Source organism: Cololabis saira, chromosome 8 (genome assembly GCF_033807715.1).
Source record: "Cololabis saira isolate AMF1-May2022 chromosome 8, fColSai1.1, whole genome shotgun sequence".
In the NCBI taxonomy this organism is placed as follows: Eukaryota; Metazoa; Chordata; class Actinopteri; order Beloniformes; family Belonidae; genus Cololabis; species Cololabis saira.
In genome coordinates this window covers 21,302,482-21,329,730 of record NC_084594.1, presented here as the reverse complement: position 1 = coordinate 21,329,730, position 27,249 = coordinate 21,302,482, and the positions used below count along the sequence as shown (strand labels likewise).

General features: G+C 41.0%; 2 protein-coding genes across 13 annotated transcripts in view; one reads left to right on the top strand and one right to left on the bottom strand.

Annotated features, from left to right (window-relative positions):
* Positions 1-11,024, bottom strand: part of wnk2 (WNK lysine deficient protein kinase 2) — a 28,641-nt gene extending 17,617 nt beyond the window's left edge. For 10 of the 12 annotated variants that reach the window (XM_061727172.1, XM_061727173.1, XM_061727175.1 and 7 more), the window contains exons 1-11: positions 9,702-11,024; positions 8,808-9,104; positions 5,100-5,272; positions 4,548-4,768; positions 4,301-4,458; positions 3,539-3,627; positions 3,111-3,330; positions 2,030-2,288; positions 1,506-1,813; positions 507-1,391; positions 71-193 (exon numbers count right to left, since the gene is read on the bottom strand). In XM_061727172.1, the coding sequence (XP_061583156.1) occupies positions 71-193; positions 507-1,391; positions 1,506-1,813; positions 2,030-2,288; positions 3,111-3,330; positions 3,539-3,627; positions 4,301-4,458; positions 4,548-4,768; positions 5,100-5,272; positions 8,808-9,104; positions 9,702-10,133 (3,165 nt within the window). In that variant the 5' untranslated portion in view covers positions 10,134-11,024. The remainder of the gene's footprint in view (positions 1-70; positions 194-506; positions 1,392-1,505; positions 1,814-2,029; positions 2,289-3,110; positions 3,331-3,538; positions 3,628-4,300; positions 4,459-4,547; positions 4,769-5,099; positions 5,273-8,807; positions 9,105-9,701) is intronic. The other 2 variants (XM_061727182.1, XM_061727184.1) reach the window with 1 other exon arrangement.
* Positions 11,025-15,661: 4,637 nt separating this feature from the next.
* Positions 15,662-27,238, top strand: ninj1 (ninjurin 1). The gene is made up of 3 exons (XM_061727171.1): positions 15,662-15,800; positions 21,625-21,862; positions 26,692-27,238. The coding sequence occupies exons 1-3, from the start codon at positions 15,747-15,749 to the stop codon at positions 26,826-26,828; spliced, it is 429 nt and encodes a 142-aa protein (XP_061583155.1). The 5' UTR covers positions 15,662-15,746; the 3' UTR covers positions 26,829-27,238.
* The last annotated feature ends 11 nt before the right edge of the window (positions 27,239-27,249 follow it).

The following is a 27,249-nucleotide window of genomic DNA, read 5'->3' as shown; positions in this document are numbered from 1 at the left end:
ATTTGTACTTTGTTACTTGACACCTCTGGACTTGGCAGGGCCCTGCCTGCAGGTAAATGCATGCATGTACCTGCTCCTGGTTCGGCTGGGCAGTAAGCTGCATCTGCAGCGTTGGGGACGCGGCTGGGAAGCTCTGTGCTGTCGGTCTGCTCTGGTGTGCAGAAGGAGCTGGCGTAGCTGGAGCAGAAACTGTCTGTCAAAACAACAAAGAGGATTGGTTGCATGCATTAAGCCCCATTTGTTAAACAAAGTAGGGGCTGTCACAGGCAATAACGTGCCGGGGCATGTTTTTATTGGTTGCTGGGAATAATTAAGGGGGGGGGGGGCGGGGACCCATCTTGGTCATTGTAAAATACTGCACAAGAGAAGCGCATTAAACTAAGAACCATAACTGTGGATTATGCAGGAGCAGAAACTGTAACCAGGACTGAGGCAGCTGCTGGGAGATTTGTCAGGCTACTACTGTGCGAGGTGCGGCCTACATGTCGTCTTGTCTTCTAACCTACCAGTATATCTGGTGTTCCTTCACTGTTAGGTGGTGAGAACTGCAGCTTCCTGTCCAGATTTGAAGTACAACAGAAAGGGACGTCTAGGCTATGACTCTTGCTTACATGTTCAGTTACTGGAGCACTAAAACCCCCGGTCTCAACATGGCCGTGTAACGGGTGACTAACAGCTCCTCTATCGAAGAGGCTGGGGGAGCTGGTCCTGCGACTGACAATGTGGTGGAGACAGTAGTTGAGAAGGTTGAGATCTTTGCTTTCAAAAATACTCTGTGGAAACATGCCTGGCAGGGACGAGGAAAGGTGTGAAGATGAGGCCACTACGGCTGGCTGACTGCTTGGTGATGGGGTCAAAGGCTGGACCACAATAGGGGGTAGAGTGGCCGGAGGAGACCTTGACCGATCAGGAGACGTGGGGGAGCCGTGAGAAATTTGGTTAGACGTGTCGACAGTACGTTTATGTGTGTTCCCCAGTGAGCCACCTCCCTTCGTCCTGTCCTTCACGAGCACAGACATGCACACTTTGCAGCGGTGCTGTGGGCTGTGCGGGACACTGAGATGCAGCTCTGGCGGGGGCTGTGAATTAACTAGAAGGTGAGGTGAATCCAAATGACTTGCTGAGTCATGAAGAGAGCGTGGGGACAAGAGAGGCGGGGATAGAGAGGTATTCTGTGGATTATTTGTAGCATGAGCCGTACTCTCTGAGATATCTGAAGAGGGCAGACCCTGTAACAGAGACGGGCCGCGACTCTGATTGTTTGTCCTCGTGGGAGAGTGCATCCTACACTTCAACATGTCAACCACGGAAGCGCTGGCACGCCTAAGACACATTGTGCTGTCAGTGATGAGCAGATTCTCTTGGCATACAAAGGGATCACTGTTGTGACGCTGATGGCGTGTCATTCCACAAAAAGACAAATCAAAAAATTAGTAATTGGATAAAAGGTTTGAAAAAAAAGGAGCATTTAAACCTGTTGTGGAGATGTGATGGTATGTACTCACTGTTTGACACGAATAAGGCCCCTGGTGCAGTTGTGCTGCCGGCTGCTGGAAGGCCCCGGGATGCAGCTGACCTGTGGTTTGCTGATAGGCTCCAGGGTGCATTTGCGGGGATGTCTGTGTGTAGTTTTCATGCGAGGCCTGTGCTGTGATTTGCTGGTAGGGTCCCTGGTGCAGCTGGGGGTCGGCCTGTGCTGCAGGACTGTAGACCATCTGCACTGTGGAAATGTTTTCTGGAAGTGACTGGTAGCAGCCATTCTGCTGATTGTTTAGGTCCTCTAATTGCAGGGTGGAGCTCACGCCACTATCAGCTGTAATAACGGAGTAAATACAATATTATATTTCACCTTAATGCCCACTGCAGGAAGGACAGAAAGCAAGGAAAGACATACTGAGGGGAAACTGTGAAGCAGCCTCTAATTGGGATTTAGATGCTGGATCATTGTGTCAGATTGCCTTTACTGTGGTGTTATTATTTGAGATTAAAGCTATGTGATATAGGTTACTTTCATCTCTTTTTTTCTTACATGTAGCAGATGTGGTGACAGGTACGGTGCAGATCAGAGTCTCTTGGTCCTCATAATCTGCAGGGGCTAACGTGGTTCCTTGCGGCACACCGGTACCAGGCACCTGCAGAAGGTTCTGCTGCGACTTCTTCCCAGCTGGCTCGCCGTTTCCATTTGTTGAAACTGTCCGCTCCCTCCGCCATTTGATTAGAGCCACACGGTCTCTGATGGATTTCCCAACAATCTTCACATCACAGTCCAGGAAAAATCCCGAATCGACCTGCAAGAAGGAGTTAACACACTTGCTGCAGCTTGGAATAAAGCACGTCGACGATGAATATCAACACCCTGTTCAACAATTCGGCATTTTCCTCTCCGTGTCCTGTTTTTCTGTAAGTGTGCAAGCGACAGCAAAGATCAGCTGATTAGTTTCTCAAGTTTCTCTCAATAGAGCACATACATCAAGCCTGTCATTGCAGGCGTCTCGTTGCGAATCACTGCCGAATTTACTTCAGATAAAAAACGACCTGAGTTGTGTTTCAAAGCAGCAGCGGCTGCATTATTACTCAACACTACTAGAATAATTGTGATTGTGCACAGGAATTATGGGTATCAAACAAACACTGCCACATTTCCAGTCTTACTTTGTTGTGTATTGTGTTTTTAAAACATCCAATATTTTAAACTGTCTTCAAATATTCCACTAGCAGAATCAACTACCATAACACAAAGATTGGTGTCATTGCCACATACAGTTTAGAATTCCTTATAAATAAAATGTGAATGATTTTCTATATATCCAAGGTTTGGTTGTTTACAACAGTCCCTTGCATGACTAGAGCGAATATTTATTTTCCATCGCAACAGCTGAGTCGACAAAAGCTTTTGTGGAAAGCGATCTGTAGCCTGAATAGTGCAGTAAAGTGTGAAGAGAGAGCAATAAAAATGGTTGAGGCATCTAACTGAGTCTCGGAAAAAAGCAGTGAAGGGCTTTCAAGTCAGTAAAACAATAACAAAGTTAACAACATGTGGTGGAAAGCAAATCCACCATTTATGTGAATAAAACAGAATATTTTTCCAATAAGCTCAAGCTTTCTTTTACCATTTCTTGAGCGACTACTTCTGGGACTTCATTCAACAGGTCAAAGGTAAACTCGATGGCACCGGTGTCTTTGTATTTTCCCTTGAGCTTTTTGGGATCTTCAACCCACAGCTTTAGAGCGATGGAGGATTTTTTTCCGTCATCCTCTTCATTGAGCTCCACCCTCACGCCCGTGTCCTCTGCAAAGTAGGCATGGTTCAGGAGGTCCTTGATGGAGTACCTGCAGGACAATAAACCAACACCGGTGAGTGCTCCACTCTGCGGCTCAATGCAACAGTAATGATGCACAACAAATACCGACGTTAACGTGACATCACAGGAGCAGCAAGAAAACAGTGCGACTCTATGATAAGGGTCGACTTTTCCTACCTGGATAAAGAAAAACGGAACGTTGTAACAATCATAACCAAAGATTTCGATCCACTTACCTCTCTTCCCACCTGTGACAAATACACTCCCCGATTATTTCCTTGATTTCTGGGTCGCTGACTTTGCTGTAGCTGGCAGGTTTCACCCCCTGCAAAGTAAACCACCGTGACTCAACTCATTTATTTATTTATTTTTCCCAGAAGTCTCTTCTCTGAGACGCGCTGCCATAGAGTTTAAACAGAGTTTAGGAGAGAAGGAGGAGAATTAAGATATTTGTGCTACAAACGGTGGGTAAATATTGCTGTGCAACACAGATTTCTGACTTAGTTTGCTAAGTTCATGACTTTACCTGTGCTTTTTTTGCATTCAGCATTTAAGTAAGCACTTAGCCATCAATTTCTTTTCCATATCAACTTCATCCTGTTCCCCATCTGGGAGGTTGAGGTCTATTTAAACTGTCATTCGGCAAAAACACTACCTAGCATTTTTTCTCAAATATATTCTTTAATCTGCTAAGTCTATTTACTATTTAGCAGGCCTGCATGACACGTGCTTATATTTTGGATGAACATGAACGTGCAGATGGGATCTGCTTCTTAATATTATAATAATCTCTTGGTCAGTGAGTTATCTACAATCATATGACTAACAACAGTTGTGAGTGGAAATAATAATCAATAATAATCAAACAGCACTGTACTTTTTCTCATAGATAATGAGAAACAAAAAAACTGGAATTAAGCCATTTTGTCTCTGTCAGTGACCTTTTTTTACATCGTAATAACAAGAGCAGTGTCCCGCAGCTTCAGAAATGAACTTACACTGGTGACTTTGCGGTAGATCTGAGCAGCATTTTGACACTCAGAGTAGGGGTATTCTGAAGTGGCCATCTCCAACATACACATCCCAAAAGCATAGACATCCACGGCCTCATCGTAGTGCTCCTCATACATCTCTGGCGCCATGAACTCTGGAGTGCCTGGGAAATGGATGCAACGAGAGAGCGATGGATCAGAGATCTGATCGTCACAAATGACTAAAACTGTCTTGTGCAAACAGATGACGGACCAATGACACTCTTAGCAAAAGAAGCCCTCTTCAGCGTTGCCAGGCCCAGGTCTCCGATTTTAACAGAGCCTGTAGGACCGGTGATGAAGATGTTGTCGCACTTGAGGTCTCTGTGGATGATCGGAGGAGTCCTTGTATGGAGGAAATGGAGGCCTTTGAGAATCTGCCTGCACCAGCTCCTGAGAACTTTGGGCTTCATGACCTTAAAGCGCTTTAAATACCTGCAATGAAGTTGAAAAAAAACCACCATGATGACGATGTAAGTGAAATGTTTTCACTCAGCTGTTTCTTCAACTCTTATTGCTTTCACGAAGCATCAAATGTATAAACGCAATAACGCATACTTGCATCTATAATAATTTCAATGTCAACCCCAGAGAAAATTGTTTATTTTGACTGCTTGAACATTTTTTCCATCAATTTACAATATTTTTATAAGTTTTACAGTCAGTGTAATTACATAGATGTCATCAAACAGATCTTATTTTACAGGTTAAAAAAGGGCAACATTAAAAAACATTGTAGAAGATTCACTTTCAGATAAATGCTCACGTTTTCAGTGTCCCTGAGGTCATCAGCTCTGTCACCAGAACAATACACTTCTTCCCTTTCACCGGTGATTCCCAGAAATCATAAAATCGTACGATGTTGGGGTGCTGGAGCGCCTTTAGCATTTCTGCCTCCTCTTTGAACCTCTGCCTCTCAGCTTTAGATAGTTTCCGTTCCTAGGGAATATAAACAAAGACAGTTTAAGTCTTAAACTCTCCCACTCATTCTCTAATCAGTGCTCTGTTTTTGTTTTTTTCAATTCATGCTGAAGCTATAGGGGTCAGTGTATCCAAATTGAATTGAAGTGTGAGAGGTGGTGGAAGGTTTGGGAAAGCCTTGAATGTCGTGATTTTGAGTATTTTCTTATTTTCCAGGAATAATGTAAAAGGTGAAGAGCATGCTTTGGTCGTGAATATGGTTCTGTTAGGGCTGCCTGAGGCTAGTGTAGAAAATGAACACAGCTTTGGCATTTTGAGTGGGAAAACATGGGGGTCTGAACCAACTACCCTTTGTATCACAACTGTATATGAAACACTCACAAATAAAACAAATCATTTTCAGAAGACAGGTGGTTAAAATTCTTGTTTTATTTGATAACCTGATATAACGAGACAAAAATGACTCTCTCTTTCTTTCTCTCTCACACGCACACAAATGTTTCTTTTCCAATCAAAGCCCAGCGTTATTATGACAACCCATAGCCATGAGTCACTGTGCACAATTTGCATTACGTTAAAGCTTAAATGATCCGTATTGTGTATGTCTGAGCAAATCTGTATCAAAAGGATCAATATTTTGGCCCGTGCCTTGCCCGAACTGTTGTATAAATAGTAAGGGCGCTGACAGAAAACAATTCCGGGTTTCTGCCCAGTAAGCAGTGCAGATGCAGCTTGGTGGCTACAGCTACTTATCATCCAGATCTTCACCTCTCCTTTACTCATGAGCACATTTCAAATTTGCGTGTCAAGGTTGCATTTAGTGTTTTACATGAGTGTGATGCACCGCAGCTCCATGCACGACCCACAGTGCTGATTATTGACCGATGCTGGGGGATCAGATTTCACTCACCGGCCCTGGTGACCTGTACAAGATGCAGTCTGATGCATTGTACACAGCATGCAGCTTCTCCACAATATTTCTTGCAGCTTCTCTACAATACTTCACAATTTTTGGCTCTTATTGAGAATAAATATATGTTATAGTTTGTATTTGCCCTAAATCACTACTGTTTTTTTTTTCTTTTGTATTTTACATGCAGATCATTATAGATGCTTTGCTGGGAGAAGGTTTACAGTAATCAGGGTGTGGCAGCACAGAAGCAAAGAATCTGCTGTGCTGAGACGTAATTGTGCTGAATAGAAACTAATAAAAAAGGTAAAATAGAATCGCTTTAGTTTTTTTCCTAATGTGGTGTGCTGAAGACTCTGTATCAACACTAGACGTCTTAAAATATCCTAAGTTGAACTCATTCTTTTCCTTTCACATTTTTGTCTCCAGGAAAGGGCTGCATCAGCAAGACTCCCCTTCAGATCTATCTATGTGGTAACATCACAGGGATGTAAACCAGCCTCAAGTATTCATCTTGAGTCGTCAGATAAGACGAATAACAATCTCAGATCTCAAAGCGGAGGAGTGTTTAGATATTTTGCCAAATGATGTTGAGTGGTTTACTAATTTCTTGTAATCAACTTCCTCTGCAGACGCCTGATTATTATTTAGAAGATTAACCGGCAACACAACTCCTTTCAAATATTTCATAAATCTTTGTCTGAGCATGTATTCTGCTGTCTCATTCTTAGTCCTCCTTCCAAGCGCACACACATTATGCAGACGGTTAAGTCGTAGCGTTTGTGTTATGGCAGCTTTTTTTTGTGTAGGAGCGAGTCGTGCAGGCACAGAGGATCTGAAGGGCACGGCCTCATCTCCAGGGACAGAACGGTTGAATCATCATGAGATCTCCCCTAAGAAGCTGCTCGGTTGCAGCTCACACGCTTGCAGCGTGGAGCATGCATGATGCATGACGATCCATGTGTATTTTCATCCAGAAAACACGCTAACCCTTTATGAAATTCTGTTAATAATGTACAAGTATATAAAAATACCTCCATTGGCTTCTCAGTTGTCAGATAAATATACTTTATACAGTAGATTAAACTGTAAATATATATAATTTATCTTTTAATATTTTATAAAGATTTAAAAGGTATTTAAAAATCTTTTCATGCATCATTCCAACACGAGTAACTCAATTTTGTTTGTTTGATTGTCTAGTTCTGCATCATAAAAGTGAAATATCACTTGGAGAGTATGGTCCTGTTCAGGACTCCACTGAATGGCAGATATGTGCCTCAGGTTCCTCTTTTGCTTCACTGGAAAGTAGTCGCCTGTTGTTGCCAGTGGGAGCCGAGAGTTAAGCATACCGGCAGTGTAATATTGAATTAATTCCACAGCCCATCTGAAAATGATTGAGTGTTTTGTTAATTATTCCCTGGGGCCTGACACAGCGAACCTGAATGGCGCAACAGCAGGAAGACACAAAAACAAAACAAAAAAAAGCAAAACTAAATGTATAGGATGATGCTTCATGCCTAGCATTTCTTATCAGCACTTGAGTTAGTTCATCTAAATGCAAATTTCTGAAAATAAAGACTTGGTATTCTGGACCCGTAATCATGACTAAACTTAATTTACATGAACATATTTTTACATCTGAAGACTAATCCTGCTCGCTGGCTTGCTGTGGTTTCACTGGAGAAATTCGTATAGCCTGACAGTACTTTCAGATGTCATCTCCTGCACAGAAATTTGCTCTAGCCAGCTTAGCACATTTTGAGTCCTGAAAGGACAGCCACAGTCTGCAGGTCTACAGTCTAATCTGTATATCACATGGATGGCGTCAAAACTAATCATTAGATTACCACATACGCAGATTAGTGATGCAGCAAGCTGTCACCTCAGTCAAGCAATACCTACTATACATACATATGTGTTGTGAATGTGTGCGTGTTAGGAATGGGCGATATTTTACCGTTCACGATATACCGTCAAAAAAATTCCTCACGATAAGAATTTGTCATCTCGCTGTAAAAACGATAAATTCCCGTTGATGATGTTTTTGTGTAAAGCTGATTTTTGGAAGGAAGGAAGGAAGGAAGGAAGGAAGGAAGGAAGGAAGGAAGGAAGGAAGGAAGGAAGGAAGGAAGGAAGGAAGGAAGGAAGGAAGGAAGGAAGGAAGGAAGGAAGGAAGGAAGGAAGGAAGGAAGGAACGAAGGAACGAAGGAACGAAGGAACGAAGGAAAGGAAGGGAGAAAAGAGGAAGGGAAGAAGGAAGGAAAGAGCAAGAGGAAAGAAGGAAGGAAGGGAAAAAAGAAAGAAAGAAAGAAAGAAAGAAAGAAAGAAAGAAAGAAAGAAAGAAAGAAAGAAAGAAAGAAAGAAAGAAAGAAAGAAAGAAAGAAAGAAAGAAAGAAAAATTCCTGTTGATGATGTTTTTGTGTAACAAACATGGCGGATCTGAGAGCGAGATAGATTTATAGCCTAGTTAAAAAGATGGAGTTGAATTGGTATTTTTTTATCTCATTTTTATTGTTATCTGGATAAATGCCAGAAATTATCGTGATACATTTTTGAGTCCATACCGCCCATCCCTAGTGCGTGTTTCCTCTTTTTGTTTTTGTTTTGAAGTGAACAGCTGGAATGTTTGCCTCAACCCACCTGCAGTTCACACCACGCCACCTCCACCCAGGTCTCGGTGTCCAGCCCTTTGTAGACCGTTTTGAAGGAACCTCTTCCCAGCTCAATGTCAAACTTGAGGAAGCGGCCCCCGGGAGAGGTGGACACGGCCTTCATCCCGGGCTCCTCTTCGTTCTCGTCGCTCCCCGCCCTGCTCGTGCAGACCTCCGGGGGCAGCACCTCCGGGGGCCTGGGCTGGCTCTCCCTCCTGTCCTCCTCCTCATCCTCCTCCTCCTCCTCCTCCTCCTCGTCTGCGCTCTTGTCTCCTCTTAGGGTTGCCTTTCAGAAATAGAAATAAGGGACACCCGATTTCAGCAGCGCAGGAGCCAAAAAAAAGCCCCAAAACTTCTAAATTGCATAAAAAAGTGTTTATTTTATATGAAAAAACAAAATGCTTTGATTTAAAGTTTAAAGTGCTTTAATAGCAGTGAACTTGCATGACTGTACAGACAACCAACCATAGTAACTGAAATATCCTCCTATTCTATGTCCACATCAGCCAAGATAGCCTACAGGTGAAGAATATGGTGTAAAAGTTAATTTATTTCAATAATTCAACTAGCAAATAGTGTAAAAGTTAATTTATTTCAATAATTCAACTAGAATACTGTGTAAAAGTTCATTTATTTCAATAATTCAACTATAATATACAGTGCAGCAGGTCCTGTTGTCCTGCCACAAAGATTTTGCTGGCCTTAATGTTTCCTGTGTTTTTATTTTGTTCAGTATTGGTAAATTTAGTGTTGATGTGTGTGTGACAGACGTGTGTATGGGGCGTTAATGAAAATACAGGACAAATCGCGTCCCGTATTATAGTTCAATACGGGACGCAACATTTTTTTCTCAAATAAAGGACAATTCCGTAGGCTATTTTACCGGACGGGTGGCAACCCTATCTCCTCTCCTCCTCGGCTCCGCCGGGCTGTCCGCGGATGCTCCGTGCAGAGCCCTGCTCCGAGTCCGGTCCACGATGCTCCGCAGGTCGATGCTGAGCCCCGGACTGCTGCTGCTGCTGCTGACGGCGTCCTGGACCTGCGTGTCCGCATTCTGCTCCTCGTGGTCGGACAGCCACAGAGTCCTCCGGATGAACCTGCGGCGCAGCAGCGCCTGGTAGTGCGTGGACGGGTACGCGCTGGGGTCGCTGGCCCCGCGCAGGGACGCGCTCTGCGCGTTGACATTGTGCCCCGTCCCGTTCTCATACACAGGCCTGCAGCAGGCGTTTGCGTTAATATCCGAGTCTAAATTAGGAGCCGAAGAAAATGTGGATCCCAGCGGCGGATCTTTACTTGATTGGTCCGCCGAATTCATCCCAAGCGTTAAACACTCACCGGTGTCATTGCTGCTGCAGGGAGGAGGAGGATGGAGAGATTGCTGCTCTCCTGCATGGTGCTGGGAGTTTGCTGCCTATACCTATACAACACTTGCAGTGACGCAGTTCGTCAGCTCAGCTCAGGGTGTGTGGCCTAATGCCTTAATTGACAGTGTGCAGGACACATATCGTCCCGTTAAAGTGTCCAGCTCGGAGGATGCAAGCATTGTCACCCCTCGTCACCTCACGCCCCGGTCCACCTTATACTGCAATACAGCGCAGAGGGGAGTCTGATGTCATCGCCTGTTTAGCCTATATGAGCTGCACATCAGCTCTTCCTCCACATTGCATAAGATCTCCGTGAAAATTACAAATCACCGGCCTATAGACTTTACAGACCGGCTTGCTGAAGCCGTGCCGAGCACCATCCGCTCCGAACCCGCATCACGGGACGCGCAAAGTGCGCAGCAGTCATCCCTCCTGCAAACACCCCGTCATCCGGCCGGGCTCAAAAGAAACCATGACAGGTGTTCCAAGTGGAAATCTGCATCGGCTCCGACAAGTGTGACCTCAGCATGCTTTCATTTAACAACCCGCACGTATACTTTCCCTTCCCGGCGTGTCGTCCATGGAGGAGAAGCGGAGAGATAGATAGAGGCGCTTATCAGATTATATGTCCACTGCGGCACCGCTCGCCCCTGCTCGGATCAGGCAGCTCTCATGCAGGGCATCCTTCCTCCAGCCGATGCTGCTGTTGTCTTCCTGAATCCCATCTCTGCTGGAGCCGTTGAAGGTTTTGAGAAATCTGGAATCAATCTCAGGGCACAACCCACGCCCTTTAGCAACAGCACGTGTCCAATAACCCCGCACGCTCGGGTTGGAGGTGGACGGCACCACTGTCCGCCCCCGACGTGACGCGCTAAGGCTGGTTTATGGTTCCGCGTTACACCAACGCAGAGCCTACGCTGTAGGGTACGCGGCGACGCGCGCCGCCGCGTACACTACGGCGTAGGCTCTGCGTCGATTTAACGCAGAACCATGATTCAGGTTTAAGCCTCCAATGGGAGGATGATTCAAGCCAAACCAGAAGGGATGGCAAGGGAGAAGGGAGAATGACACTTTATGATTGGAAGAAATAGCTTTTCCAGTGCATAACTAGAATCTACGGAAGAGTATTAGGGCCAGGCAGGAGAAAAATAAAAATAATATTTTATTGGAGGAAGATTTTTTTTCATTATGCACTTCGAGAAAAAAGTCGAAATGTCGAGAAAAAAGTCGAATTGTTGAAAAAAAAGTCGAAATGTCGAGAAAAAAGTCGAATTGTTGAAAAAAAAGTCGAAATGTCGAGAAAAAAGGAAATGTCGAGATTAATGTTGAAGTTACGACGGAGTATTAGGGCCAAACAAAAAAACAAAAAAAGGAAATTACGAGAATAAAGTCATAATGTAATGAGAATAAAGTCGTAAAATTATGGGGAATAAAGTCATAATATTACGAGAATAAAGTCGTAATATTACGAGAATAAAGTTGTAATATATTATAAATATATAGGCTAAATATAACTTCACAAGATGCTCAATATTCTTCATTTTAACACAGGGAGAAGACTGCTCTTCCTGTTAGAGTTCTCATAAATTACCACTTTATTTTCATAATATTATGACTTTATTCTCATAAATTACCACTTTATTCATTACGACTTTATTCTCGTAATGTCACAACTTTATACTCGGAATTTTACGACTTTATTCTCGGAATTTTACGACTTTATTCTCGTAATATTACGACTTTATTCTCATAATATTACGACTTTATTCTCGTAAAGTTACGACTTTATTCTCATAATTTTACGACTTTATTCTCGTAATATTACGACTTTATTCTCATAATATTATGACTTTATTCTATTACGACTTTATTCTCACAACATTACGACATTATTCTCATTATATTATGACTTTATTCTCGTAATTTCCAATTTTTTTTTGTCTTAGTTTGGCCCTAATACTCCGTCGTATGAAGTAGCCTACTATTTCGAGAAAAAAGTCAAAATGTCGAGAAAAAAGTTGAAAAGTTGAGATTAATGTTGAAGTACAATTTTGAGAAAAAAGTCAAATGTCGAGAAAAAAGTCGAAATGTCGAGAAAAAAGTCGAAATGTCGAGATTAATGTTGAAGTACAATTTCGAGAAAAAAGTCTAAATGTATTTCAACTTTATTCTCGAAATGTCGACTTTATTCACAAAATTTCAACTTTATTCACAAAATTTCGACTTTTTTCTCAAAATTGTACTTCAACATTAATCTCGACATTTCGACTTTTTCTTGACATTTCGACTTTTTTCTCGAAGTGCACAATAAAAAAAAAATCTTCCCCTCTCAAATATTTTTTCTCCTGCATGGCCCTAATACTCTTCCGTAAGAATTTCTAACGAAAGCGGTTCATTCTGTGTGTTGAAAGTAGTCCAGTTACTACAGGACCTGATCTGGGGGCTTTGTCTCACAGATGAGGAAAAAGCAAACGCAAAACCAGTATATACACACAGAGAGAGAGAGAGAGAGAGAGAGAGAGAGAGAGAGAGAGAGAGAGAGAGAGAGAGAGAGAGAGAGAGAGAGAGAGAGAGAGAGAGAGAGAGAGAGAAACAACCACTTTAAGATCTTTCTCTTTTATATACAAAATATATAATATATTCAAGTGATAATTTCTAATTCTAATAAGAGCTTTTCCTTTGGGCACAATCGATATAGGAGAAAAAAGAAGATAAACGTTGTGGGATTGCTGACAGTTTTCCACAGCTTTTATTAGATATTAATTTATGAGTTGATTTCATTAAATAGTTATGGTTGCTTTTTGTTTTAGAACATTAACACAGCAGCGTGTTAAATAGGCAGGAAGGAAATTTGAATGTGGAGCAGCTTTGAGGGACAAGCCTTCCCTGATCACCAGGGAAATGGTGGATCATGAAAATCAGTTGGTGGGTGGGGCCAAAGCTCAGTTTACAGTAGAACCACAAACATTTTATTGCTTTTTAATTAAAAGGCCCACTTGGCTCAGAAGAAGTTCCTTTTATACAATGCAATGAGTGTGTTCTCACCATATCAACTTTGCCAAGTAGGTAAACTTGCCTAAACTTGCAAGAAATTACTCAAGTCGGAATAATTATCTAGACATCTGATTTGTCATAATCATAAAGCCAGTTTATTTTATCTTGTTGGTTATTTGATGTTCTCTGAGTTATAACAAATATCAAGTGTTGACGTTATGTTTACACAGAGCAACAGTGGGAGCTGCATGTTCTTGGTCAACGGTGTGGTATTAAATAAAAGCAGACTAAGTGAAAACATTATTTTGTCACTAGTTTCACTTTGACCATTTATTTTACTATTGCTACAGTTTGTCCAAAGAGATGATGAGACAAACAGCTCCTCTGAACAAACTAGTTCAATTATTGTTTAAGATGCTTTGAATACAAGCTTACCAAATAATAACATGTAAATGGAAAGCCCAATGTAAAGTAGGTCTCTGGTATATTTCTGTATTATAAATTTGAAGTATTTTTCTGCCTTTTTGGGTTTTTTTGTGTCTTGAATATCATTGGAGTTATTCTGTATCTATTTCATTGTGCTTTGTAGTTTGTGCCTTTGTTCATGTTGACTGTTTTGAGTCAGTTACTGAGCTTTAGTATAGGAGTGATTAATTATTACATTGTCTCTCCTCTTTTCTGTTCTTTTTTTTTTTACATCCCAACAAGAAATGGCCCTTCTGATCCTCATGGTTCTTGGAAGTCCTGCTAACCCAACAAAGACACATTCAAACATTTAAACAAAACAAAACATCTGTTCATTTTCACCTCCCAACCACACAGTTCACAAACAGGGCATGGACATTAGGTGTATGCACGCATGTTATCATTATCATTATCAATAAATCAAGAGCCTCCATCAACCTATATCAATACTTTAATACATTAAGATTGTGACCAATAAACAAGTACAAGGAAAACGTTTTGTTCCTTTTATTTATTACCCTATGTACTGGGGATGCTGTTACACCTGAGGAGTACTTATTTATTTTTAATTTTGTTTATCTTATTTTCATTTCTATTGTTCTTGCCACTTTTGGGTTATTTTTGTGCTATGAATATGCAATTTTGAAAATAAACTTCCCTTTTTTACAGTCAGTGCCACGTAGAGAGCCCTTAGGTCATCCTTTCCACTGACCTATCCCTTTATCATCAATAACATCAAATTAGAACAGACAAACATTACTAAATTCTTGGGAATAATTATTGATGAAAAACTCACATGGAAGTCATACATTAATACCTTAAAAAGAAAAGTATCTAAAACAATAGCAATATTCTATAAAATGAAATTTATTATGAATAAAAGATCATTACAAACACTATACAGATCCCTACTACTCCCATACCTTACCTATTGTGTGGAAGTGTGGGGGAATACATATAAATCAATAATCCAACCCATCTGAACACCACTGTAATAATATATAAGGTTTATAATAATTTACTTCCGGGTTGCCTGCAGGAAGTGTTCAAGCCAAGAGAGGGCAAACATGACCTCAGGGAAACAGCAATGTTTAAGACAACAGCAGTAAGAACAAATACAAAGATGTATATCCATTTTAGGAGTAAAACTGTGGAACTCATTAGATCACAGCCTTAAAACAAACTCGATAAAAGCATACAAGATATTATTCAAAGTAAAGGTAATGGACACATATATAGAAGCACAATAAGCAAACAAAGAAGAATGCATGAGATGAAATGACAACCTAAACTGGTTTTGTCGGTTTCTTTAGCATCTTTTCACTCTCTGTTTTCAGAGCTATCATTATTATTATAATCATTATTATTACTATTACTATTATTACAGTTATTACAGCTATTATTATTATTATTATTATTATTATTATTATTATTATTATTATTATTATTATTATTATTATTATTATTATTATTATTATTATTATTATTATTATTATTATTATTATTATTTTGTGTAACCTCATGATACTTAATTTGTTCTTTTTGTATATTCTATTATGTTAAAAGGTGGGCAAGATAAGTTTTATGCTTCAAGCCCAGACCTTTTCGGTCAAAATAATCACAATGTTGACCAGGGAAAAACCTGTGGATGTTTGTTATCTTGTTTGTTGATTTTTATGCTTGTGATTGACCGAAATAAATATTAACTAACTAACTAACTTTAAATATTACATTTGTCCGCCTGGACGTCCTGCCTGTAGTACCTCCGTTGATCCGCTGGGTGGCAGCAAATACGCACTACTAGTACGGCTCAAATGCCTAAGGGAAATTCCGCTTTGGATGTTTTAATGTTACATTGGTTCAAATGTGGTGTAATAGACCGACAGGCTCCCCCACCCCACCACAATCCCCCCCAATCCCACCCCCGACCATGAACGCTCCGCAGCCGCCCCTTGCCCATTGCCCATGCCCATTATTGTCGGGGCGGTAGTCCGCTCCCCCCCCCCCCCCCCCCCACCGTTCGGCAGCAGGACTCTTATAACAAACCGCTGGACAGGCTGTGCCTCTAACCATCGAGAGGGAGCTCGGGACACACGGATAAAACCATGGCTTCGGAAAACTTGGAAATGAACGGCGACGCGGACGCAGCCGGCGAGGAGGTAAGGAAGAGGCTGAGGAGGAAAAGAAAAGGGTCCGCAGCAACGGGCAGTAACCACGTCTGTGTTCAGCTATGTCGCCATAATGTCCCATTCAGTCAAGGGTTAAACAATTCCTACTATAAGAGCTGTCCCTGAAGGGGAGAGTCCGCTCCGTTACGAAGAGGAAAAGCTGCCGGTTTTCCATCCATCTCTCATCCTCTCTGTCATGTTTTCATTTGTTTTGTTTCTTGTTGCTGTTGTTTTTAATATATATTTAACCAACTCGAGCTCTAAGCTGAAACTTCTCAACGTTGGTTTGATTAACCTCTTAATTTCAGGGCGTTTAAACGTTGTTTTTATCTCAAGTTCGCTTTGGCCCGTCTGCGCTCCGGGTGTCGGTTTACAGTCCTGAGAGGGATCTGTGGGTGTAGCGTTGCCATCATTGTCCTGGGAGGGATCAGGTGGGTCTCTCCCCCACTGCATCTGGGGGGTTTTACAAACATGGCATCTATGATCCTAGTACCTCTGAATCAGAGCCACAAGTCAAGTATAAACAGTAGAAATGAAGGGCTGGTGGAGGTGTAATCCGCCGGAGAGCAGCAGACCAAACACAAACGCTGCCACAAGGGCAGAGTTGGAATAAGCCAAACAAACACCCCCGTCTGGACCTGCTCTGTAATGATTACAAGGAACCTCTCCAAAATACCTACACAGTTGTATCTGTATCAGATGGACAAAGTGATCTTCTGTTACCTATTAATCTACGATCCACTGATTCAGTAAATATATTTGTTACATTTTACCTACTCATAAGATTCTGTTATTGAATTTAATGGTTTGCCTGACGGTTTGAAGATTAATTGAATTTAATTTTTTTTACTTTCTTTTATTAGACTAAACAATTGAAAAAAAATAAGCACTAAGACGAATGATATGATTATGTCATTTAGTGACATCAAGACTTTAGTGGCAAGTGAGATTTTCCTTAAAGGGGACCTATTTATGGCATCTAATACATATTTTAAACAGGCCTTGAATGTCTTAAAAACAAGGTTTTGATGGTTTTGCTAAATAAATTAGAAATTCAGCCTCTGAGCCTCTGAGTCATGTCTTTATCATCCCATTCTCTAACCTCATTATCTATGTGGGATTCTGAGTGGGCGGGGAGGCTATGATAATGAGGCTCTGTGCTGATTGGCTGCCTGAATGACGTGATATACCGCTACGGAAAAATGGCGGAAGCTCCGGCCGGCGGAGTTAGTTGTGGCCGTGGTTTCACGCATCGGAGGCCAACCTATGTAAATTGCGCCCGTCGTTACGTAACGATGGGCGCAGAATCTGAACGGCTCGTAGATCCACATCACACTGGATGGCTCATCCGGGCGGCTGTACAGACACTGAAGAATTTGGTTGATTTCCTCCTTCTCTGAGTTGGCAGGCTTTGAGCAGGGCCTCACGTGGAACCTGAACACCTTTGGGCTGACAAAAAAGGCCCAGCAAAGACTGTACTTCCTGGGGGTCTCCAGGAAGTGCAATATCAAGGAGAAACTGGTGTCTTTCTACAAGTGCTCCATAGAGAGCCCACTACTGTATCTGTGTGTGGTATACCAGTAGCATGGTGGCACAAGGGAAAACTATAAATGGTTGTGAATACAGTCCAAACAATCATCGGCTGGCCTCTCCCTTCACTGCGGACTGGCCCAGCGACTGTCGTCTAAAGAAAGCAAACCACATCACAGAAGACACTTGTCACACTGGGCACTCTCTGTTTGCACGGTTGCCTTCAGATAGACGGTAGAGCAATAAAAACAAGACAGTTTTTATCCTACAGCTCTAACAAAACTTAATGCTCTCAAAAACAAACATGAAGGATTGTCTGTAAGATTTTATTTATTGGTTTAAATCAGTTATTTGTTTTATTTTTGTGTGTAAATGTTTAAGATACTATAGTACTTATTTATTTATTTTTTAGCACTGACTGAAGGCACTTTTCAATTGTGACAATAAAGATCTAATCTAAAAATAACGGATGTAGTATAGCATAGCTATGAAAGCCTCTAGAAAAAACAAACAGAAACAACTTTGTGACTGTGTTAGCGTATGTATAGTGTAAAGTTTATGTGTAAAACACAATACAGCATGTAACATTTAATCTAAACCAGACTAAATTTGCCCTTTTCTTATCTTATCTCGAAGATTGGTACCAACATGTTATAATAAGTGAAACTGAATCAGTCATTGAAGGATACCTGTGGGGGGCTTCAAGGTTCAGTCCTTGGTCCTGAATTATTGATGTTATAGAGCAATGATATTTGTAAGGTTTCTGAACTGTTTTATTTTGTTTTATTTACACATGATACTAGTTTACACTATTCTGGCAAATCTGTACATCAGCTTGTAAGCACAGGGGATAGAGATTTAAGACTCTACAAGAAATGGTTCGATATTAATATGTTATCACTCAATGTAAGTTAAACAAAGTTTATCATATTTAGTAATTGTCAAATCAATATGCATGTAAGATAATGATGGATGATGGTGAAATAGAAAGGGTATACACAAACACATTTTGGGGTGTAACTATTGATCATAATTTAAGTTGGAAGACACATTGATATCATTGGAATAAAAATAGCTAAAAATTATTGCAATATTACACAAAATGAAATATAGTTTACATCAAAAAGTTACCCTGTGTATAGTACTGCTCCCTCGCCGTCCCCTATATCACGTACTGTTTGGAGAAACACACACAAAACTAACACTCAAACAATTTATGTTACAAAAGAAAGCTATAAGAATTTTAAACCTATCAAATTATTATAACCACCAGTTAATCTTTATCAATCTACATATTTGAACAGTTTTGGACTTAGTTGACTATAAAACTGTTCAAATAATGTATAAAATACATGATATTTGCTTTCCCACTGTATTCAGTGTGGAAGCATAATAACAATATACTTATTATTATCATAATTATTATGGTGATTATAATTATTAATATTGTTATTAACAGTAACTTGTGGAATCAGCATCCCAATAAGCAAAGCTTCATACACAAAATATCAGTATGTTGGGGCACTCTTCATGCAGAAACGTATTCATAGTAAGTCTTCTGCACTTTAACCCTCCCATTGTAATCTGGTCCAATCCACAGACTTTCAGACGTTCAGATTTTCTCACGGAAAAATGCAGCTAGTTTCATCATCCGTTTGTTGTAAGGTTGCACAGCTTTGTTAACACAAGGCAACTGAACACATACAATTGATTTTAAAAACAGTTTTTATTATATTTTGTGTACTGAAGTTATAAACACTCATGGTGTAGCTGGTGAAAAACGTCTTCCCTCCCGACTACGCTGGTACCTTTGGGAGTACACGCACAAACCTCATGCTTTATTTTGGCTTCCATTGCAACACCCACAGGAACCTATGTTCAGAACTCAATCTCACACTCCAACATGCAGATGTCTTTGACCAGACACACACACACACACACACACACACACACACACACACACACACACACACACACACACACACACACACACACACACACACACACACACACACACACACACACACACACACACACACACACACCTTATATCCCTTCTCAACCCCAAGGGAAGCCTGCCTCTAATTCAGTCTTAACCCCAGGGGAACCGCATACCACATACGACTTTCTCGCAGCTCTGGTATATAAAGCTTTCTTGTGGTTACAGGTTCTTTTGCTCACAGTTAATTCTGTGGCAGCGATAAAGGTCAAGCAGTGTACTGTGTGCGAGTTTTGAACTAAAATTACCTGTGGACCTGCAATAAAGTCTAAATTTACACCCTGATGTCTGTATTTAGCTCTGCGATTCACGCTGGACGAGCAAAGTCTGTGTTTTACTCAAATTTACAGACACTGATCCTGGATGTGACACATTTGATGAAACAATTACCCTTTATTTAACATTTAATTTGAATATTGAGTTAAAAAGCATCTGCTCAGACACTTCAATGACTAAACGTCACATTTTGACAGGTGGTAAAATCCTAAAATGAGGTCTCTGCAAAAAAAAGATGGGATGCAAAAAACATTTAATTCAGACATGACCTTTGTAACACAGTTTTGCAGTAAGTTTTCCTGTTAAGATTTGTCCCATCGGTCACTTTTGAGAGGGAACACAACAGATTTTATTTTCTGCCACTATTAAAAAAGTGTCTTAAAAAAACATAGATGAGGTTCTATGTGATAAACAGTACGAAATATTTCATCTAAGTTTGTGTTACAGTCAAAGTAATAAATCTATAATCTTTTCTATTTTTCTTTAAGAAATGAGTTGTATGAATGAGGCCCTCATGCCATAAAAAGCAAAGGAAAGTTCAAAACTTGTAAACGTTGACAAAAAACCCACATTAGGTTATAATGCATATATTATCATGATCAGGTGAAATGTGACCAGTCAAAACACAAGGATAGTTAAGCCTAAATGAACACAATAGGAGGGTTAATGTGAAGAAAATCTAAAAGTTAAGAGTAAGAGTGGATGTAGTTGATAGAGTGTGGCCAGGTAGTGACCCCATGGCGCTTTTCCACTAGTACCTACGAGTCACCATCTGTGCTGGTGTACCACAAAATCTCCCCTTTTTTTAATCCTCTTTGCGCCCTGGTTTTCACAGCTGCAGAGACAGGAACGTAGCACCGAGTCTCTGTGTTTGATCCTGCCAAGCTCTGTACAACGTCGCCCTTGTGGGAAAGCTAAACCTCCCTCCTTCCACATGAAGCCCTCAATGCTGCAGTAAATCTGGTGACGACTAACCGCTCCACAATGATGTAATGTTTTTAACGTGTAAAAACCCATACTTATTTGTTTCATTTGTGGTTTTGCATTAAAGAAGAAAGTCGTGTGCACATGCAGTCTTCCTAGAAGCATAAAAGTAAATGAGTCTTAGTAATATTAACATAAAATGCTGTTTTACTATTTAAGTTTCTTTATTTACAAAATGGCATGACATATGTCACAAGTTATATGTTGATGTGTGAACTATGTTGGTCAGTACTCATCTTTTCCACCGCATTAGGGTGAAAATTACTCTAACCAAGTTCTTGACCTGGTCAGTGACTTGACATTTTATTTTTGACCTACGACAGAAACCACGACAGAAACTCAGACTTCTGGTGACTCACAGATGTGGTTGTTGAGTTTCAGTTCTCTTATTTTCTTCCGTTTCAGACCCAGCTACGGGAGTTGTGCATTTCTAGACTTTTTTTTTCTTTTCCAAAACATGCATCAGTTCTCATTTTAGACTTTCTTGAAGAGAGTTGGTTTCAGCTGATCTGAAATACAATTAAACTGAAAAGTGACTCAAACAAATGCAGTTAGTGAACGCCCCCCAACAGCTGTCCCACCCATTGTTAGATGTTATCTTTCTAAACAAGCTTGTGCCTGAATGTGTGGTGCTAGTTTAAATCCATCAGTTTAGGTTTTACTGTGTTTGATGATAGTTTTCATTCAAGTGTTTCAATCTAAGTGTTTCCGCTGATACACTTGAGAAAATTGTGACTTGAAAATGGAAACTTTCTATTATAAAATCCCTGTGTGATGGCAGTGACAGGGGGAATCTTCAGTTCTTCACTGTGGAAAGACCAATTTTACATTAGCATAAGTGAAAGTAGCAACAGTGCATGCTTTCTTTTTCTAAAAATGACTAAACTTAATGTGTTACTGCAGAGAGATTACACTATAATAGAATTGAAATCCTCCAAGTGAAAAATGAACTATCAAGTGTCATATCTTCATTGTGTGCTTTTATCTGCTCTGTTTTTTAATGTCGGGGTTTGTGTTTGTGATCAGGGTCCGCTACGGGAAAACTGGAGGAGGCCACGAAGACCCCTGAACATGAACCATTACGCCAATAAGAAGAGTGCAGCAGAGAGCATGCTGGATGTGGCTCTGCTCATGGCTAATGCTTCCCAGCTGAAGGCTGTGCTGGAGCAAGGGCCAGGCTTCACCTTCTATGTGCCACTCATTACTCTCATTAGTATCTCTCTCATCCTGCAAGTCGTGGTGGGAGTTATGCTCATCTTTATCGGTAGGTTTGGAGATATTGCCTTGTTCCTACTTGGCCAAAGTGTTCATGATCGAACTAGGATTTTTTATTTGAAAAAATTTATTAGAAACCTAGTCAAGTAATTTTATCGTCTTAGTTTAATCAAATGTGTTTTGTCAACAAAGGTTGTTTCTCATAGATGTAATGTGCTCTCCAACAAGAACACTGTTGAGTATGTCAACATCCACACTGCTGAGCAGTAATCTGGTTGTATTCAGGCATCGCAGTGGATATTAACAATGGATATCATTGTAACTTCTTTTTGGCTGAAAAGAGGTCACAATGAGCTTTTTTCTGAGCTCAAATCGCATTCATATTTCTGTCTGAGTCAGCATCAGATGGATGATACCCTGGCATTTGTCAGAGGACATCTTTAAAGTAAGACAAGAGCGACTCAACAGCACCACAAACTGGAGAATATGAGTGATAAAAGAAAAAAGTTCATCTTTGGGCGATATGGAGGACAGGATTTGTCTGGTATGCAGGACAGGGGTCCAAAATACAGGCAATCAGGGAGGCAGGAGAAATAATCATAATAATGCCCTTTATTTTAAAAGGTTTTTGTAGAAAGATATCCAAAAGAAAGAACCAATCACAGGAGTAAAAAAGGGATGCAGGACAGGGACGACGATGAATAACAACAAACTAACAGGAGAAGGATGGCAGACACGGCAAAACACAACGAAACCACAGCAGGAAGACACAGACAGGGAAGGAAGTCATAAAAAACAGAAGTGAGGATTAAGAAAGAATGACAAAAGAACACTGAAAACCCTTGCAAAAATCCAGTCAATAAAAAAAATCAGTGGAATGACAACGGTAAAATAACAAAACGTAGTATTTGAAAACGAAACGGGAAAATCAAGACTATGAGAGGAACCGCAAACAATGATGTTTCTGGGGTTTTTTTGTTTTTAGCGGTCATCAAATGACCTCATCATTGATCCAAGTAACACAATGTCTATAGTCGTTACAGTCATAATGTAGACTGTCATCCAATTAACTGAAACAATATTTTTTACAATTTAATTATAATTATTAACATTATAGTTATTGTTCCTAGTGTGGATGTCCTGTAATTATCTTAATTATGAGCAGCTCAGAAATATGCTTTTGTATAAAAAGAACATCCCAGAAAGAGTCTTTCAGAATAAAATATTCAACATTCAGCATTCAACATTTTGTGAAAGACTGCATTGGTAAATAGTTCAGCAGTTGTCTCTCAATGCAAAATTACCACAAAAACATGTGGACCTCATCATTAGTGTTACATAATACCACTCATTGGATTATTATGAGCATCACAAAGGATGAGGCTAAATAATTGGGCTGAATGGCCACAATCTCCAGGTCTTCATATACCACTGCATTACTGTTATGATGATGCATTCCTGTGAATGCCTACGAACGCTCCAGGAACTCTGAACAATAGGTCTCAGCATACGCTGCCACCCAAATGATGTCTGTGTCAGGGAAGGCCTTGCTGATTTAAAGTTATTCTATGCAGTCTTCCTAGAGCTAGCAAGCTTTGAAAGTGGCGCCTCCTCTAAGCCCCGCCCCCCCGCCCCCACCCACGAGCGCTCCGTCCAAAGCCTCGCCCCCACAAACATGAACGCGCATACGATTATTAAACATTTTGGACAGCACATTTACAGCAAAACTACCCCATGTCTCATTCACCTGTAAGCGAGGTCGGTTTTAGGGGGGGCAGGGGGGGGCTGTGCCCACCGGCGTCTCCATCCTGGAGAGCGCCGGAGCACGGCACAGCAGCGCTGCGGTGCGCAGCAGGCTCTAAAGCCACGGCTACGGCGTAGACGCCGTAGCCTGTTATTTTATTCTTTCTTTCTTTTCTGGTGTTATTTTTCTGGTGATGACTCTAAATGTTGAAATAGCAGTAAAACCACATTCATTGATGAAATGACATAAGGGATGGAAAGGGGGGGTGGCAGTTTTACAGGGGGGATGATTTGGACCGTTTTTATTTCAGGGGGGGATGATTTGGACCGTTTTTATTTCAGGGGGGAGGGTGCCGTCACATCACCCCTCCACTCGAGTACTGCTCAGAGGGAACTCAGAACTTCTTCATAAATAACTCAAAAATCCCAGCGGCGAAAGCTCCGCGTCGATTTAATGCGGAACCATAAATCAGGCTTCACAGCGCCCGGCTCGTGCTCGGCGCCGCGCGCGGCTCCTCGCCGACTCCGCGCTCATCTATTTAATACATTTATGAAGCCCATATATTTATAAAGCCTCACTTGGCCGAGCCCTAACGCTGAGGCCATGGTAGATTTAGGTTACACGCGGACCAGCCCCCGGGTCTGGCAGTCAGAAGGCGCGCCGATTTTTTCCAGTGGCCAGCCGCGGTACTGCAACCAAAAATCCCATGCGGCCCAGAAAGCTTTTTTCCCATAGACCGCAATAGTAAAAGAGAAGCCTCTAAAACTGTTCACAGAACACCTCCAGCTGTAATCACCGGCAATTACTAATCTTTGTATTCTATATTTTTAAGTCATGGACTTTATATCCGTCAAAAATGTTTTATAACGGCCAGAAAAGTCAAAGAAAAGTCTCTTTCTGGGCGTGACGTCACGGCAGACGTCACAGCCGTGTCCGTGCATTCCACGGATGGATTATATTAAAATATATTATGTAATTATATTATATTAATACATTAATAATATATGTAATACTATACATGTAATAATATACATTAATTAAGATATTATATTAATACATATTATATTAATATTCGCGTCATTGCCCCGGGGCATGATGGGAGGCCCCAGAGCATCATGGGAGGTGACTCAACTGCGCATGCTCTTTGGGCCGCATAACGCGGAAGTAAACCCGGAAGTCAGAGATTTTTTCAGCGTATGCGCTGACTGAGCAGAATGCATTGAAATGAATGGGCGGCCATTTTTGACGTCCCATCCAGTTTTATATAATACATCCATGACGCGGACACGCAGCACTGTTGACTTTTCCCTGCTGGCTCTGCTCACTTGCTAAAGTGTCCCCTCACAAACAGTGTCCAGCGGCGCAGCGTTCCGCCGCGCGGCGCGGCGCTCCCAACGTTGTGTACGCTCCTCACCGGTATTACGGTATATGAAAAATTCATATCATAAGAAAAATAAACACCGGTATTCGGTGGGGGGGGGGGTCTGAAAACTTTCCGTCCTGGGATTTTTTTTTGCTTTAATCCCTGCATACAGCTTCGTGTCCCCGCGGGCTGCTGCTGCAGGAAGGCTGGAAGTTGGAAGCTGGAAGCGAGTGCGCGCATGGGACAGGGCGGGGGGACGTGGTTTAAAATGAAGGCATCTGATTGGTTCTTTCCCTTCCTGGACCTGGACCAATCCATATCATTCGGGCCGAATGGGGGGGGGGGCTTAGAGGTGCCTCTTTCAAAAATTTTGCTAGCTCTAGGAAGACTGCATAGAATAACTTTAAGCAAGTGTCTGAAACCATATTCAAAAGTCTGTGTGCTGCATCATCAGCTGAAATCTTAAAAAACATTCTGCTTTCAAACTACATCGGTTGTTTTCCACTTTGAAATACCGACAGTTGTATATGGGACAATATGAAGAAAATAAAAGTCTGATCTTGAGGGCATGTGTTTATGGATTTTGAAGTGACTATCAACTGAAACACTTTGAGATAACACAACCTTTTCACATTGTTTGTGTCCATTTAAGTCTGAAAATATGTAATTCAGTGACATGTTAAAACTTCTACTATCCTCTACTGTGACATCAAAATTTCAGATCAGAATAAAATGATCCAGGCTATCCATCTTTATACATTCCTCATTTCCCCACTTATCACCTTTTTGCACCTTGGAAGTGGGAAATGCCAAGCTGTAACATCAGTTTCAAAAGTAGAGGAGAAGGAACTGGACCGACTCACTTCGCCCCCATAAACTGGTTGTTATGAACTGAAGTGTAAAGACATCATTAAAAAGGGGAGCTTACGTGGTGTATATGTGTGGTATTTTGTCACAGAAGTTTCATTAATGTCTAGATTGTGAGATTGTGTCAGCTTTGGAAAAAAACAAACATAATATGCCTTTTTTTCTAAGAGAAGAGGCAGCCGTAGTGAACATGTGTCTGTCTTATCTTATTGTGAAGAGATTTTGCTATTACCCATTTCATAAGAAAAGAAGAACTTTTCCAGTTTTGTTCTGTTTGTATTCCACTCATCAGTTACAGGGTTTAAAACTGTTTAAAAAAGGGTAATCTCAAAATCATAAAGTTGTGAATTTCATGGCAAGTGTGCTTCACTCAAAATTTGCAAGCTTTGAATTGTTTTTTTCTTGTTGGGGGTGGAGGGGTGGGATGAAACTGCAAGTTTCTCTTCGTCATTCACTGAAGTGCCCCCTTCCTCTCCAGTTGTATTCTTAGCTTTTCCTAACAAATAATATTATTGTGAAAGAGAGCTGAGTCTCAAGAGCCGCAGCAGAGAGAAACGCCCCGAGTCGCCTCTGCTATCAGCTGTTTCCAATTTTAAAGAGCTCTTTTAACTTGGGAAGATGAAGTCTGAGGGGAATTGTCAACACAAAGATGGCATGTAAAAATACAGGCTCATCCCCCTAATTAAGACGGATCGCCGAGCAATGAAGCGTGTATTGTACCACTGGAGAACAAAGATAATTGCTCACCTAAAGGCAAGCCTGTCAGATTGTATTATTTTACATCACGTCCCTCATAATGAGTGCTGGAACGTGTGACAGGAAACTGTGCTGCCCTCTTGTTGGGAAAGGAAGTCACTCCAACCGCTAAGTAATGTGTTTCTCTTTTTTTTTTATCCTTTTACAGTAAAGTGGAATCTAAATGATGAAAAAACGCACTACAAGCTGAACATCCTGGAGAACAGCGCCACAGCCTTCGTCTTTATCATAGTTGTAGTCAACGTCTTCATCACAGCCTTCGGCGTACAGCGGCCCAGCTCTTAAAAGAGTGCCTTTTATTTAAAATGTGTGTGAAAGTCGCAACACTTGTGACTGTTTTACCAAGTTTTTTTTTTCAGTGTGCTGGTTTATTCAGAAATGAAGACTATGACTGTATCAGCACAGCCCAGACCAAAGTAAATTCTTATCAAATGCACCAGGAGTTGTCTTTCCCTGCATAATGCTGTTACTGTGGGGACAAATGCTGTTTACTGTGTTTCAAAACTTATCTGATCCAAAAGGTTCATTGACATTATTTGCCCAATCCCCATTGCTATGCAAAGTATTTAAAAGGATTTACATGTACATTAGTCTTTGTATGTTTGTAAAATGAATCATATATGTATTTGCTCTAAAACATCATTTTTATCTCTCTTTCTGTTTTTATTATGACTGTTTAAATTACATTTATAAATAAAGTAAGAAA